We start from the raw sequence: 16,940 nt of genomic DNA, 5'->3' as shown, positions 1-16,940 counted from the left end.
ATATTCGCAGATGATTATACTTTTTTAATGTTAAATCTTAATCTGCAATGTAACTAGTTCATAAAGTTGTCTAATAAATACAGAAAATATTATAAAATGTAGATACTCAAGTAGCACCTGAATAAATTTATATTTATATTTTCTCACTCAATACTACTAATGTGAAAGCAATGATGACTGATAAACCACAATAACAACAATGAAGAATTGCATTATATCATCATTTTATTTAATATATTTACAAAACAAAACAAAATAGTGTCAAATAACAGGTTGCATTTTTAACGGTGCTCTGGGCGTGTTTGCAGCGGCCCTGAGAGTTGAATAGATTGCACCCCCCCAGTGCACGGCTGACTGAATCCTTTCACAGTACCCCTTCTTTATACAGTTATTGATGAGCTGATGGTCGTGTGATTTCTAGACCTCTCTCTACGGGCTCAGCGGTAAAAAAAAAAAAATTGTCCACTGGCAATAGCAGCTGATAATAAAAAGTGGCCGCTGGAGTAAACAAACCCACCAACCAGAACCGAAATGTGCTAACATCAGGCTGTTGATGTGTTACCCATTAATTATAGACACTTTTCTCTCCTCTTACTCTGCCTGTAACCCTTTCTGGAAAGAACATAATGTACTTTTTATGGAGGATACAGGATATACGTTCATGTTATCACTTGTGAAAGTGTTTTCTTTCCAGCAGGGACCTCAAACCAAAGAAAGCATCGCTCTGCACATTAAAAACACTGGGAATCACAGGGGAAGCACTTTGCAGTTACTCTACACTATAATGATCACTGTAACCACAGCAAAGGCATCCGGGAATCAACATCTCAATCACTTCAAATGAACACCTGGGTATAGGGGACGACACTCGGGGGAATTAGTCTTGTTAGATTGGTTGGCTGAATTACAGTAGGTGCATTTCATGACATGTTAAATCCTCCATAGTCTTTTTAATTCTTTAAATTATTAACAAATGTGCACTCATTGTTTCCATTTTCCTTTCAGGTTAATAGCCAATTAACTTGTTAATTCATTCCTGTACAGAATCAAAAGTGTGTATTTCATGAAGTACCAAAGAATCACCACTAACTTGGTGTGATATTGCAAATTCACACTAATGAAATTATAGTTTTAAGTACTAAGCTGAATGATAGCAACATCTTGTGATGAGACCTAAAATATTAACTTAAAAGTCATTTTGCAAAGGCACTGTTTATACCCGTGAAGTGGTTTCATAGATTTTACCATGAGGCTAAACAGCACTGTAAAAACAACATGGACAAAGGCAGTGGTAATTTATTTTTAAAGGAATGCTATTAAAAGTAAATCTTGAAGGAGCTACGGCAACCACTGACAAACTAATGCAGAGATGTTAAAATGTTCTCAGTTGTGTGCTCAGTGATTTTATACAGACAAGAGTGGTTTTGTGTGTGTGGTTCCTGTTGGTTTTCATGCTTCCTCCTGTTGTTTCTGCATCCACACACCATCAGTACGGAGAGCAGGGTCGACGGTCTGGTCACGCTCCTGTCTGACCTTCGCTTCACACTCCTTCACATCCTGCCTGTCGCTGATGCACACAGAGTGACCCCTCTGGCTTCAGTGCTTCTGATGGATTGCACCGCTTCCTCATCACATGATGGAGCACTGCTCTGCTGCCCCGGCCCCAGGACCTCCTGGGAGATTGAGGGACTCCATGTCAAAGTTAAAGCCTGGAGGCTGGAGGGCAAGAAGAAACAGGGAGACTGCGGTCATGTTTAAGCTAGGGGACAGGGAGGAGACTTTACTATATAAACCAAGACACTGTATTAATTTGTCAACTATCAGATATTTTTCCATATCCTTTATACCAGGGCTTCTCAAAGTCCAGATGCTGGTCCGCATCCGGACCAAACGCCGAGTCAATCCGGACCCAGCCCACACTGGCAGTTTGTTAGTCATCTGATATAAAACTATGCAGATTCCTGCCACGTTTTGGTGTCGTTTATCTCCATAAATGTATTTATGCACCTCTCCTCTAGTGTCGGAGTTTGAAACACTCAGAGGGACTTCATGGTACATTCAGGTGCACGACTTAAACTCTGAAATCTCTGAAACCACAACGCTTCGTCCGGCAAAGGTGCTCTGACAGGGAAGTCATGGTGCGTTCAAGTGCACCTCATAAACTCAGAAATCTATACTCAAATGGCCACAAAGGTTGTTTAAAAAAAGGGAAAATTTCAATGTATTTTTTTTTTTTCTTATTTTCCTTTTGAAATACATAGGCCTACATCATTTATAACCCTCATTGTCTTTTTGACAATAGCACCTGAAATAATTACATGTTAAAATAATAATAATAATATCCCAAATAACAAATATTTTTTTGAAAATCAAATCAAATTGCTATCAGCAAACTCAACCATAGTCTTGTACAACAGGTCCCCAAGTAGCCTATGATGGTCAAGTTATTTTACTGCAGCATTTTTTAAAAGAATGAATTAGTAAAGATGGGAAAAATATGACATTTATTCATTGGAAATTAAATGTTATTTTGTCATCGCAAAAAGCAATATGTGAATTAATGACATAGACTACTTTATATGATGTATGATATTGATATATTGTTAACTAAAAACTTACCGCATCACCTGCTAGCTCTTTGGGAGGTTGGCCGAGGTCTTGCAGCTGTAAGTAAAATAATTATAATGTGTGATGAGTTTCATTCTGAACAAGCCAAAGTTTATTTACATCAAAGTAAAAAATACAACAGTCTGCAACCTATACTAGCCAACGCTAATTTTACTGTAGGGTGTTTCCTCTTGCAGTGGTAGCTATTTAATGTATAATTACCTGCTTCATCTAAGCACTTTTTCACTGATTCACTGATTCTTTTTACACTGACTCACAATTGAAATATTCAAGATGTACGAGACAAAGGACATTTAACAGAACTACATTACTTTTCAATAACCAGGAACTCAAAAGCAGAGTGTGTCTACCTTTTGCATCAATTCCATGATGCTCTCGAAGGTGCCGTCTTTATCTGCTGCCCCCTGTTCCTCCCTCTCAAAGTGGGTGCAGATCTCTCCCATGATTTTGGCCTGCTGCTCATAGCGCTGGTAGTCCTCCTGGCTCAGGCTTGGCTTGTTGGAATCCAACCATTCTGGGTACTGTGAGTGTGAGAGACATTCATGAGACTCACTTTGTGGCAGAACTGTTGACTACATAATAGAAGCTACTAAAACAGAGGCAAACCTTAGCAGTGATCTCTTTGAGAGATGGATAAAGCACTTCCTTGGAGAGAAGGTTCTGCATGATGGACTGCATGATGGGCAGGATGTTCCCCTCATCACCACCTGCTTCACCACCCTCTTCCAAGCCCAGGCCTTCTAGCGCCTTGACAAGGTCGTCTCCAGCTAGTCCTGTAGACTGTAAGAGAACAATATCATTGGTAAACTGTTCTTTGTTTGCATCGCTCTGAATAGTTTCATAACAACTGATCGAGTCTGACTTCACCCACCTGCAGGTTGTCTGCATTTTTGGCCAGGCCACGGAGGGTTTCTTTAAGACAGGAAGTGAATTCTTGTTGGGAGGCGGTGTCAGTGCCTATACAGAATACACACACAACATTCAGGCTACAGGAACAGTAAGCTGAGGAACATATCAAAACCACAGACATTGAAAGTTGTCGAGCTTACCAACTTTTCCTGCAGCCTCCGACAATTTTTGGAAGTGCTGCAGTAATTCCGGCTCCTCCTGGGCCAGCTCAGTCATGGCCTTCTCCCACTCCTCCTTAGCTTGGGCGGCCATGTCCCCCTCGAAGAGAGTCTCAAAGAGTTTGCTGTCTTCAAGCAGAGGTGGCTACAAAGGTAAATAGAAAACATGTTAAGTGTGTTCTAGACACCTTGGAGGAAGCCTGCTTTTAGCAAATGCTTTTAAATGTATTTATTTATTGTACTTAATAACCTCTCTGTGATTACAAGTTAAAAATGAATAGATTGTATTGTCATTTCTTGTCCTAAATTTGGTTGCTTGGTCATTTTAATTACTCCCAAAACCTACTGAGAAAGTACTTTTTTGGTGGCCAGTTAACCTTTAGGCTGGGGTCTGCACTTTGCAAGCTTTGCAGGTTAAACAGTCAACAACCAGCTAGGCTAGCAGCAAAGGTAAACAAGTCATAAACAGTGAAAGAAATCAAAAAGTCAAGGAATACTAACAACAAATACTTTGCATCTCTTTGCATTGAAGCAGTGACTTTGAATAATCTGCAAGAATCTATTAAGATAACTTCATCTCTTTTAACCAATTTAGGTATATAACGCTTATTATCAGTGCTGGAAGACAATAATAAACCCAGAACTTGAGTTCTTAGTAAAAAGGTGAAAGTGTAAAGTGTATGGTTTTGCATAATTATTAGTTTTTCTAATTACTTGATCCTTTCTTTGAAAAAGGCCTCACATTGATATAAATCAATTGACACTTGTCCTCTATGAAACTGTAATTGATGTTGCAGATACTTGAGCTACATTCATTCAAAACTGATGCACAACGAAAAGAAAAGAGAGAGTGCATGTGGAACAAAATGACAACCCAATACTGAAACAGCACCATCGCTGCATGAACTACAACAAACAGACCTTCTCTGCACCACTGTTGGCTGAGGACGAAGCAGCAGCAGGTTCAGGAGCTGGAGGGGCTGCTGTCTTGTCAAAGTCATCCAACGCACCTAAAGAAAAGGATCAAATTAAAGCCATGCCATTCGACATTTAAACGAGTAATTTAACAACAGAAATGTTACAATTCAGCCATTATCTATTTATTCATGTATGAGCTGAAGCCCCAGCTGAAAGAACAGCATTTAATGTGCATCAAATGTCTCCAAATAGCTCATGCAGCATATTTTACTAAGTCCACAGGGTCAATATTAGGGCCCTTTTTATCTTGCATTTTTCTTCACAGGTGTTGTGTAATGTGTTTGCTTTGGAGCAATTGCATTTTTGTTCTGTTTATGTTTAAGCTGAAAATGAATCTTATCATTACTTTTATGAATTAAAACGGTATCCTTATTGAAATAAATAGGCTGGGCCTCCAATTCATATCCAATACAAATCCACAGCACCAACAATTACTGCCTCTAAAGCAAAATGATGCTTCACCAACATCTTTCCACATAGTTTCAACAAAAACTGAACATTATGACCTTCATATGGATAGATTTTTTTGTAGGACTTTTGTGTTGGACTGCATTTCTTTTGAAGCAGGTGGAGCTAATAAACTGGCAGTTGAGCGTATGTCTAACAGAGCTGTGTGGAAATTACAGGAACATGTTCACAGCTAGTAAACACCATCACCTGAATTCAACAAAAGGCTGGCGGCAGAGACAATACAATCACTGACAGCCCAGCAGCCATCTTACATCATCAGGTTTTCATTAACATACATCTAACGATAGATGTCTTTCAATAAACAATTCAAGGGCAAAGACATAATGTGTGAAAACCGCTGTTATTCTGGATCACAGCTAGGTTAGCTAACATTAGCAACATACAGTCTTTCATCACATAGCTAGCTAACGTTAGATGCAATGGAAACTTTCATTTAATAGATTTAGCGATTGATTCGACCGACTGGTCCGACTGTCAGCGATAACTTGCGCTACTGTATCGATATTTGGGAACCAAGCGGCAGGTCCCATGAGCACACAAGCTAGTTAACCCCTGGCACAGAGAGGGGGAGTCCCGGGGCCGAGTGTCATCCGTTTCAACACCAGAAAATCCCGTTCTGGATAAAAAGAGAGTCTCTGTAAAGACTTAATGTCAACACTTACTGTCCAATAATTCATCCAATTCCGCATCGTGTCCGGTGGACGGCTCTCCTGCTCCCGACGCCATGATGTTACCTTCTCCAAAAACCAAACAGCCCGACAGCCACTGTGCAGCACGTCTCCGAAAATTGACGTCCCTGCTGTGAAAACGTCGCGGGAACAATTACGTCATAACTGCAGCCTCGATTTGAGATCTGGCGCCATCTTGTGGCCGTAGTAAAGATCACAGAAACAAACAGGAAGCAGACACATTTACACAGCTGCTGACATGTTGTTGGTTTGAGGTTGACCAGTTGCTGTTCAGGGTCACCCACGACCAATTTTGGTTAAATGTTCACAGCTAGTTTAAAACCAAAATCAAGTTTATATGCACAACCTCTAAGATTAATCAGACATGGCAAACTTTGCAATCGTTATGGGTAAATATTATGTTTATTAATGTAAACCTTCCCTTAATTTACAGCCTAAGTAATGAGTTTAACAGATATTTTCCTTACTTAAAGGAGTTATATAAACACCAGCTGTATATTTACTCAAATTCCTTACGTGTGTACATTTTTAACCTTCATGCAACTGCTGATACATTTGATGTTTTTTTCAACTTTCATTTTTAGATCATTTTGGCTGTATTAATGCATTTTGCATACATTTTGCAAAGGTGTTTGTTATTTGTTTTTCTTTTAAATGTCTATAATACACTGTGTATATTACATACAAACAGCTAAAACTGTTGTACATATTATGCACCCTTAAAAAAATTTTTTTTTTTCATGACAGCATAAAACCATGCATCCCAGGTTATCAGCCGTTCATTCTGTCATTCATTTGACTATTTTTCACTACATAGGACAATTTACCTGTATTTTGGCCCTAGGCCAAATACATGCTATTTCTCTTGTGTCCTATAGGGGGCTTTGCCTCATAATGAAATTTAACCCTCATGCAACTGATTAAAGACCATATTTATTTAATGCATGACGGTTAAGGTACTACAGTATATGTTATACTTGAGTATTCTCTACTCCATTCAGAGAGAGATACCATTATTTTACCACCATATCTATTTGACAGTTATATTTGCTAAGTAGGCAACTTCACCAGGATTTCTGATAGGCAACAGTAGAAGACGTACATTTTCCTGATAATAGTTGCATACTTTTACCAAAATGTGTACTTGTAATTTTAATGTGGAATTTCTACTTTCACTCAAGTAAAAGAAGTATTTTTTCGACAATCAGATTTTTTTTTTTTAAAGAAAGAACTGATCCAGATAATCAGAAAAATGCTGAATATTGGATCAGATAATTGACCTGGCTGATAATCAGTCAACCCACAGTATACAATAGTTACACACATGTAAATATAGGTCTAATTTACTTGTCACTGTACTTTTGATACTTAAGTACAATACCTTTATTTTTTCTCAGGTATGACTTTTGGGTACTTTTAAAAAACTGTCCAGTGGTGGAAGGTATTTACTCAGGTACTATTTTTTTTTTAATTTGTTTATATCATATTTTCTATTTATTCATATTACTACTATTTTGATGCACTTTTCCGTTTAATGCAACTCTATACATCATCTATACAGGCAAATATTGTACTTTTTACTCCACTACATTTATTTGTTAACTGAGTTACTACTTACTTTGCAGGGTCAGATTTATAAATAACAATATAATCAACTAATAAATAATGAAGTATTGTTATAGATACTCATAACCACACCCAGTAATCAGTTGAAATCAGCCCAACATTTGTCAGCTGCAACATCTGCAAGCATCACTTTTTCTAATCCAGAAATATCTATTATTAGGGAATGAGATATGTAGCTTAATAAGTACTTTGATAGTTTAAGTACATATTGATGCTGAGTACATCAGTACTTAAGTGACACTTTGAACTTGTCATTGTAACAAAGAACTTTTACTTATGTAAAGGTAGCCTACTTCTTCCACCACTGCAAAATTTGGTTTTTAACGATATTTTTCTGTAATTGGTTTGTGGTGGGCTAAAGAGGACGCCTGTTCTTTCTACACACAGTGTCAGTGTGGATTTCTATAGTGGAAGAGATGTGAGTAGTTTAAGCAAATGAAAGCAATCTTGTGAGAATGTGCATGTGATAGCACAGTTCCCCCTGTGTGTGTCTCTCGGACAAGGTCAGGAAACGCGACGATATCGTATCTAGGTAAATACAAAGTGGTTGTCAGGGTTACAGCTGCGGTTGCTGAGCAACGCACACAAATAATGTCATAGCGCGCGATGATTCAGAGAACAGCGATGACGAATATGTAGCATTATCCGTTTCGCCGTGTCCATGGCAACGCTTCCTGGGGGGAATTAAAATAAATGTGACGACACTTTCATAACGAGAAATGAAGGGGGGGTTTCCAGGACTCAATAAGCCATTTTCTGATCAAATCAAACGACTTTACACACCAGTTTAAAAAGTACTCAAAAGTCATACATGAGTAAAAGTAAAGATATCGTGTCAAAATATTACTTTGGTACAAGTCAAAGTCACCCATACGAATAGTGAAAGTCTTAAAGTATTTTATATTTAATGTACATATATGTAAGGTAAATGGTCAAGTAAAGTACAACTACCTCACAATTGTACTTAATATGTGTGTATATATACAGTATATATATAAAATGTTTTCATTATTTCGATTTAAATCTAAGTCTTTTATTTTATTCTCTTTTCAGTTTTATTTTCTTATTTAAATATTATTTTCTGGTTGCACTATTTTTTGCACAGTAAACAGATGCAATTTCATTTCACTGCTGCTGTACTTATAAATCTTTGAATCTTGAATCTACTTAAGTACAGTACTCGAGTATATGTACTTAGTTACATTCTATTATTTTTTTGAGTGAATATGAAAACATTTTGGATATTTATCAACCAACCATCAGTTTTTACACACCATTCTAGATTTATTGCTGAATTATACTGAAAAACAACTCTTTTTTCTAATCACATTGGATGTGATAAAAAAACAAACCAACTAAATTAAACCTTGTTTCCAATAACGGGGATCACTTCTTAACAAAATGATTTTGTGTGGTTGATACAGAAAATCATCTTCAAATAAGAGAGCGATTTAGTAAACAACATAAATGTAGCGTCAGATTTTTATTTTTATTTATTTTTTCTGCTTTTCACGATACTGCCATTGAAAATGTAGAACACTGATCAAGAAATTAGATTTTTTTCTTCAAGGAGGGCGAACTTGTGAATACACTGGGTGTGTGCCCTGGGCTGGAGCAGGAGCAAGAGGAGGAGAGTCGAGACAGATGTGAATAACGGAGCAGACATTTGATGCCTAATTTGGTTTTCTGGGCGGGGAGCTGCTCCTCTGAGCTGCTAAGTCAAGTCTGAGAGCTGAGGAGTTTCACTCCAAGACTCTCTACCGCTGGATGTCCCAGAGAACAGAGACCATCCGCAGCCAAGCATCAGAAAAGGTAACCAACTCTTACATCAAGTTGATTTCATGTGGTGGTTCTGCGGTAAAGAAATGTTCTCCGAGCTGAGCGTGTGCAAGGAGAAGACCTCAGCAGCTGCAACTTGTTGCATCTTGCTTTACCTGCGTGCCTCATGTGAAGAATGTGATACTATCAGCAGTGTTTTTTGCATGTTCGAGTACATTTTCAGTTTTTATAAAGCAATCAAGCTTTTATTTTGACATTTGAAACGAGCTGGAATATATTTAAAAACGAGTTGAGAATAAAAGGAAATATTAAAAAGGACTAAAGTTATTTATAAGTTGCTCCTTGATGAGTTTGTAGCAACTATTTTTTTTTTGTTTTATACTTTTTTAGTATTTCATGTGATAGTGTTTAGTGTAATTTTGTCAAGAATTGCATAATGTTTTTTAAAATTTATTTATTTATTTATTTATTTTTAAATTATGTCCATCTTCCTTAAAAAAAGAAGTTTCTGGACATATTTTTCTGTGTTTTTTGTCAGTTTTTGTTTACTGGTCTGTAGTGTGGTGGTGTGGTGAGAGCAGGGTGCGGCAGGCGGCACACCCACTTCCACTGTCAATGAATGAACCTCTGCAGCAGCTGTCACACCAACACACATAGTGGTTTATGAGGACTTTTACTCTCTCTTTTCCAGTGGTAAACATGCCCGAATTATGCTGAAGACACTTATTTAGATTCCCACCAACAAGCTCGTCATTGTTCTTCATTTAAATGCAGAGCTGTGTCCGCTCGGTTGAGTAGGTGTGGCGGGTTGGTCTGGCTTGAAAAAAGGTGATGACCCTTGAAAAATCACCAGTTTCACGAGAGAGATATGGTATCTTGTGATGGTCAGATTGTTCTCAAGTCTGGGGGGAAATGCTGAATACTTGGCTTTTGTTTTTTGTCATTTTGCATTCAAAACAACACACTGGGCAGGTTTGCCAACAGAGCTCGTCCTGTGCTTCAACCCATGAATCCCCTGTAAGTGGATTATGGCTGAAATCGAGTTAGTGATGTTGTGTCATGACAACCAAACAAGCAGCACACATGACCTTTCGGCCTGAGACAAAAACTGGTATCCTAAACATCTCGGTCTTAAGACATTTGTTTTGTTTGTGCGTGTGTGTGTGTGTGAAAAGTGACTGTGCAGAAGAGCATGAAGATGGTGTCACATCCTGTTTCAAGCCTGATGCGGGAACCTATTTTCAGCACCATTTGGGGAAGTGCTCCCGGTTTGTGTGACCCTGTCGTGTTTTCCATGCTGGGCTGTGAAAGGACATTTTTTCCACACTGGGCTCTTGTTTCTCCTCGCTTTATTTTTGTTTCAATCCTCTGCCATTTTCCTCTCCCATTTCTTTCCTGACTTGATTCCATAAGCGGCAAAGTTAATGGCGGCAGCGGGAGTGGCAGGATTGATTTTTCCATTACGACCCTCTTGTATACGTTTATTTTGAGTGGTTTACATGAAGCATAATTGGTACCCTGACTTTAAAGCTGGACTGGGAGTACTGAGGTGGGAGGAGAGAAGGAGAGGACAACTGATGGAAAAGAGAGGGAGTGGCTGCCAAACTAGACTATGAGGAGAGGAAATAAGTTGGCAAAAATGACAAAGTTACCAGTTGTTCAGCAGCAGCCAGACGGCAGAGCATCTGGAACACATCAGTGAGTTGGAAAATCTTACAAGAAATAAGGGAGACAAGGGGGGAGGAGTGGTGAAAGAGAGGGGCCCGTGTGGTGAGTCACTTCTCTGCTATTCCACTCCATCACTGTGTTTAAACTATGTGTCCTTCTGCGGTCGAGGCACAGGGCTTCCCCCGTGTTCCTCCCTCTTTTCTTTTTTTTTTCACTCCCCTCTACTCCCTCCTGGTTTCATGTGAGTCATCCTGCAGGAGTTTAAGGGGTCTCTTTTTCCATTTCTGTCTCTTTTCTATTAAAACCAAGCCACCAGTTGAGCTTTTCTCGCCTCCCCACCCTTGACTATTTAATAGTTGTCTAATGGAGCTGATGTAAACAGGCCCTTTCTCCTTGTTTATAACTGTCTCTCTGTGTAAACTGGGAACAGGGAGTGAAACGCTTTGTGGAGCCAAGTGGGTGATGGGTGTCAGGAGGGATGGGAGGGAGGACAGCTGGTGTGGTCAGGGGGTTTCTGCCCTGTGAAAATGTCCACCTTGTCTCATTTAATGTCTCTGAGGCTTAAATCTTTGCATTTCTGAATGCAGATCAGTAAGTAGCAAAAAATCTCACTAGTGTTGAGTTTGATGTCAGAATACGTTCAGCAACAAACATCAGCTGTCATCAGTATCAGTTCCTCAGGATCAATCAGCAAGAGCTTCTTTATATAGAGACTGCCATGCACTTACATTCAGTAGAAATCCAGAGGAAGAGGAGGCAGAGGAGGAAGAGGATAATGGCAGTATCCTCATTAGATCACAGCGTGATCCAGCTGCACAACAGGGGTTGCGGTTTGAGTAATTTGTATTGACTGGAAAAACCCTTCACTACTCTGCAGGTGCAGTTAAACGCACCCATGTCACACCAGATCTCATGTCTCTAGGGCATTCTGGAAACATTACATCAGCGATCAGCTTCAGAGTCGGGTAATGAAACCTGGAGTTGATGTTGGTGCCTTTTTCTGTGAGATCTTACAGTCACAGACAAATTTGAGAGAGCAACAAACAAGGCTGCCTGTTAGGCTATATATCCTGATTGAAATCTGCCAATCAAGCAAACGTACCACAGCAGGAGCTGAGAAATGTCAAATAATTCATAAGCTGATCACAAACAGTTTAGATGATGTAATGGAAAAAGTTATTTATCAAGCAAAAATGCTTGGTTTCAGCTTTGCATGGATCCAAATGCAAGGATTTGTATTTACTCTTTTTTATATCATTAAAAACTTGGTTTGCTAGCCTATGACCAGTAGCTCATGGTGGCTAATGTTAGCTAATATTAGCAATCATATGTAACCATGGATTACTTTTCCACTTATGCCACAGTTACAATTTACAACTTTGAATTTTGAGGTTTTCGCTTGTATTAGCTTTGACGTTTAGCAATGTAGGAGGTTCCAACATGGCGACAAGCAAGTAGCTTCGACCAAGATGTGTTGGAAGACGCTCTCTCTGCAAACAGCCCTAAATCCTGTATTGTACTTCATTACACAGAAACATACACATAAAAAAAAAAAAAACATGACACAGAGGAACATAAATTGCCAAACAAAATGGTGGCAGGAAGAAATCCAGACAAGCAGGGATACACTCCTGAAGAAGCTACTAGCCACTAAGCTATGGGAGAAGCTAATGCTAACAAAGGAAAGGAGGAGATGAAAAATGTTTTTTCTTGTAGGCTAGGCAGCACACATAACATTTAACGCTATTGACTAAACAATATAACTTAAAAGTTTGAAATAAAACCTCTCTAAGTATCATTTATTGAGAGTCTAATAGCCTAGCCTAGGCCAAGATGCATCGGAAGGTGCTCTCGCTGCTAACAGCCCTAAATACTGTATCCTGTATTTTTTTCTTGAAGGCGAGGCAAGACATATATTACATTAAATATTACTTACTAAACAATCAAATTAAGAGTTTAATAGCTCGCTGGGAGCCTAGCCAAGCCTAGGCTAGGACACCTCAGAAGGTGCTCTCACTGCTAACAGCCTTTAATCCTGTATCGTACACTGTGTTAGACAGAAACATACAGATTTAAAATATGACACAGTGACATAAATGGAAAACCAAAACATGGCAGCTAGGTATTATTTATTAAGAGTTTAATACGCTAAATCAATTTACAAAACGTAGTGTTCAGAGCCTTGAAAATGCACCTTCCTTCAACAGATATCTGAATTGAAGGCCTGCTAGCACTCCTTTCAAAGCCTTGTTTAGATTTCAGATACAGTATGTTTGCAGTGTAGATAGGGTCGCTGGGAGTGGATCATGTAAAGAGGGCCATGTTTAGAGCATGATGACAGACACACTGTAGGGTCGCTGGAGGTTGCGGTACCACGCCCGTTACCGAGGACATGAGCCTGGAGGAATGTCCAAGTGAAACAGTCTGCACTCAGTGCAGGAATGCTGTTGAGAAAGCAGTCTGGAGTTTAATGTGAGGCAGAAGAAAACAGGAGTGTTCAGCAGATGATTAGACCTGATGTAAATGTGATGTGACCACAGTGCCGTCATTATTTGTGGATTGTGTATTCATGGTCTCACTTGTTGTTTCAACCATTCATAAAAACACAATAACAGCATTGTGTGTTCCAGAAAATGGTGTGTAGGAGTGCATAGCCTGTTTGGGCAGGGATTCAAACTGTTGCCCTCATGTGGTCGTATCTTGTACTTCATCTCGAGCTCATGAAAATTACATAAACTCTGCTGAAATCCTGCTTACTAATCCTTTTTCACTGTCTTCTCTTCTTACAGTTGTATCTGCCTTCTCTGAGTGGCTGATGGTAAAACTCTGAAGAAGTGACTCCTGAAAGAAAGAGAAACATTTTCAACTTGTCTCATCACCGACTAGATCTCATATCATGGCTATAGTGCTCCACTCCAGCCCCCTCCTATGGACGCGGTTGGCAGCCATGGTCTTCTCCTGCGTGGCCTTCTCCATTGCCGTACATGGAGGCAGGCTCCACCGCGGTGCCGAAGACTGGTGCATCTTCTGCTGGGCCTTCAGTTTCGCCGGGACTCTGCTTGTCCTCCTGGTGGAGCTGTTCGGCCTTCAGGCAAGAGCCCCTGTTTCCTGGAAGAACTTCCCTATCACCTTTGCCTGCTACGCCGCCCTGCTCTGCCTGTCCGCCTCCATCATCTTCCCCCTCTACTACCTCAGAGGCTCCACGGGCCCAAGTGAAACCCGCAACTTCCGCATCGTGACGACCGTCTTCTCCTGCCTGGCCACCATCGCCTACATGAGCGAGGTGAGCATCAGCAAGGCGCGTCCAGGTGAGGTGGCCGGCTACATGGCCACAGCCCCCGGCCTGCTGAAAGTCTGCGAGACTTTTGTGGCCTGCATCATCTTTGTCTTCGTCAGCGACCCCGTGCTGTACGACCGTCATGACGCACTCAAGTACTGCATGGCCGTCTACTGCATCTGCTTCATCCTGTCGGTGGCCATCATCATGCTATGTATCGGCGAGTGCACCGGTTGCCTTCCCTTCCCGTTTGCCCGCTTCCTGTCTGGCTACGCCCTGCTGGCGGTGGTCCTCTATCTGTCAGCGACCATCATCTGGCCCATCTTCAACTTTGACCAAAAGCATGGCGGAACTAAACAAAGGCCCAGCAATTGCAGCATTACAGATGGGTTGTGTCCGTGGGATAAGAACATGGCAGTGGCTGTGCTCACCGCTGTCAACTTCATCCTCTACCTGGCCGACCTGATCTACTCCACCCGCCTGGTGTTTGTCAGTGCTTGAGGGAAGAGACAGGGTGTTAGGCTAGCAGTATGCTCCAGATAAAATTTAATTTGGCATGTTCTCAAAGGCTGTCAAACACAGTGCTGCGAGCGAATACGACCCCTTCTGTTTGTTTAATGGCATTCGACTATGGTGGAGGAGCTTGTGGATCATGATGGGAGCAAACTGTAGAGTAATCACAACTGGTATAGTGTATCGTAGTATGGAAATTAAAGGATCTGATTTTACAAAATGGGAGAAGTATGTAGTGTTATCTTGTTTTTTTTAGCCTCAAACTCACAGTTCTGCCTCTGCAAACCTGCCAAATTTGATTTTGTCTAAAGTATACTGCCAGCCTGAGAACTGCAGCGAGACAGGGAAGAGGTTGAGGTCAATGGCTATGTTTACACGTACAACAATATTCCCTTAAATTACTGAGGCTTTCTGTTCATGTGTTGGACCAAGTAAATGTCAAACCTTGCATCCAGTGACCTGGAAAGATCCTTATCTTGGATTGTGAGAGACCTGAATGTGATTGCTGGAACATGCTGATATTACCCAAGACATTTCGCAGTTTTAATGGCAGATCATTATCAATTCTAAAACTCAGAATACAAGATTGTTTCCTGTATACAGAGATGTTTATGATCTGGATATGAATAAGCTCTTACAAGAATCACCTAACAAGGACACAAGCTAACACCCAAGATATATGTGCATGTAAACATAGTCTGTAATGGCAAATGAAGAAAAACCAAAGAAAACGGCGGCTTATTGTTGTGTTTTTGTTCAATTTTTTGTGTAATGTATATGTCAGTGCTCTGCCTTGAGTTTGTTTTCACAGCCCAGTCACCAGGATTTAATGTTAGCAGGTCACGTTTCTGCAAGCCACAGATACGTCCAAGATCAACATTTGCACCAGATATATCATGTCAACGCACATTATAATGGGCAATACAGTTTGAGTCTATGGGGACATTTCCAGCCATTTTAGTGGTGACCAAAACTGGCAATTTTTCATGGAAGTCCTACCGTCTGTGGCCACTTTTGTGGCGACCAAAATCGGCTATTTCACGGGAAGTCAGACCATCTCTAGCCGTTTTTGTGGTGACAAAAAACATTGTTTTTTTTTAAAAAACCAAACCATGATGTTTTCCTGACTCTAAACAAGTGTTTTTTGTGCCTCAACGTAACCTAAGCTATAGTATAAGCACAGTGTTATGACAAGACAAAAAAGGTAAATTTCCCCTAAACAACAGTAAAGTTGCAACATAAAGAAACTTAAGTTTTAACTTATCTGTGGTTTTGCTGAAACGTACTTAGCTAACATTTTTCTGGCGAATGGGTTCGTTGTCAATTTGATGTCAGGTATAAAAAGTCTTCCCAGCAGTCTTTACTGTTTTTAACTGCTTAAAGACAAAATGTAGAAAAATTATGAACATTAGCTGTAAGGAGCAACGGTTAGGTCAGCTGTTGGAGAAAATACATTTTAATGCCATACGATTGGAATTAAAGAAAGTTAAATTTCTTATTTCAGCAAAGGAATTGATTGTTGTGTTTCCCGACTGTATGTAAAGCAGCTGATCAGATTGTATCATTCGTCGTTTGTCATTTTTACACAGCTCCAATGTTTTAAGACTTGAAGTAGTGCAGCAAACCTTTCATGATGTTAAGATTAATGCTAGGCTAGCTTTTTGCTCCTGTTATGATATATGTGTATCTGTATCTGCAAGCTACAATCAATGGCAAGAATATATATGTGGGAGGAACATATGCACGATTGTGGACTTAAGAAAAGTATGTTATAAGTGCACTTAATGTTAGTATTTTCAATGTCTGTTTAAATTTCTGTTGTCTCCAAATATAAATGCATCTATTAAAAAAACTCACTCCACAAAAAATAATTTCATACACGTTATCGATTAGATTTATTGGTTTTGCACTGCTGTCATAAATTCTCAGAGAAAGAGACCAAAAAAGATGCTTCTCTCTCTCTCTACATGTCATTCGTGCTATATTCTTCAACTTTTTTGTATTCCACTGTTCGCGTTTCTAGTGTGCATACCACATCAGTATTGTAGGAAAACGTAATCTAGTGTTTCAATAAAACAACATGGTAAACAGATATAAGTGTGCTTGTATTCATTTGTGTTTTGGTTTGGTTAAAGGTGCCGTATTACCCATTTTCATTAAATTACATCAGTTTGTCCACCACTTTGAATTGCCATTACATTAAGTTAATTCATGCTCCCCAGATGATGAATCTCATTGACTTTG

The 16,940-nt window shown here is 39.8% G+C and overlaps 2 protein-coding genes across 2 annotated transcripts; one reads left to right on the top strand and one right to left on the bottom strand.

Moving 5' to 3' along the window:
• Nucleotides 1–207: 207 nt before the first annotated feature.
• On the bottom strand, nt 208–5,950 carry pex19 (peroxisomal biogenesis factor 19). Its single transcript, XM_084369923.1, has 8 exons — nt 5,807–5,950; nt 4,617–4,705; nt 3,678–3,840; nt 3,500–3,585; nt 3,235–3,408; nt 2,979–3,149; nt 2,620–2,664; nt 208–1,716 (listed from the first exon to the last, which is right to left on the bottom strand). Exons 1-8 carry the CDS (start codon nt 5,868–5,870, stop codon nt 1,630–1,632), a joined length of 879 nt encoding a protein of 292 aa, XP_084226049.1. The 5' UTR covers nt 5,871–5,950; the 3' UTR covers nt 208–1,629.
• Nucleotides 5,951–8,218: 2,268 nt separating this feature from the next.
• On the top strand, nt 8,219–16,787 carry myadmb (myeloid associated differentiation marker b). Its single transcript, XM_084369441.1, has 3 exons — nt 8,219–8,253; nt 9,030–9,271; nt 13,696–16,787. Exon 3 carries the CDS (start codon nt 13,803–13,805, stop codon nt 14,682–14,684), a length of 882 nt encoding a protein of 293 aa, XP_084225567.1. The 5' UTR covers nt 8,219–8,253; nt 9,030–9,271; nt 13,696–13,802; the 3' UTR covers nt 14,685–16,787.
• Nucleotides 16,788–16,940: the final 153 nt, after the last annotated feature.

The sequence above is a fragment of the Pagrus pagrus genome, assembly GCF_965226575.1.
Source record: "Pagrus pagrus genome assembly, chromosome: 12".
Lineage (NCBI taxonomy): Eukaryota > Metazoa > Chordata > Actinopteri > Spariformes > Sparidae > Pagrus > Pagrus pagrus.
This window is presented reverse-complemented; position numbering and strand designations above follow the sequence as displayed.

Coding starts and splice junctions, on each gene's coding strand:
- pex19 (XM_084369923.1), bottom strand. CDS start 5,870: ATGGCGTCGGGAGCAGGAGAGCCGTCCACCGGACACGATGCGGAATTG. Junction 3,586..3,677: donor GGAGGCTGCAGGAAAAGTTG/GTAAGCTCGACA, acceptor TATTCTGTATAG/GCACTGACACCGCCTCCCAA. Junction 3,150..3,234: donor TCAAAGAGATCACTGCTAAG/GTTTGCCTCTGT, acceptor TCACACTCACAG/TACCCAGAATGGTTGGATTC.
- myadmb (XM_084369441.1), top strand. CDS start 13,803: ATGGCTATAGTGCTCCACTCCAGCCCCCTCCTATGGACGCGGTTGGCA.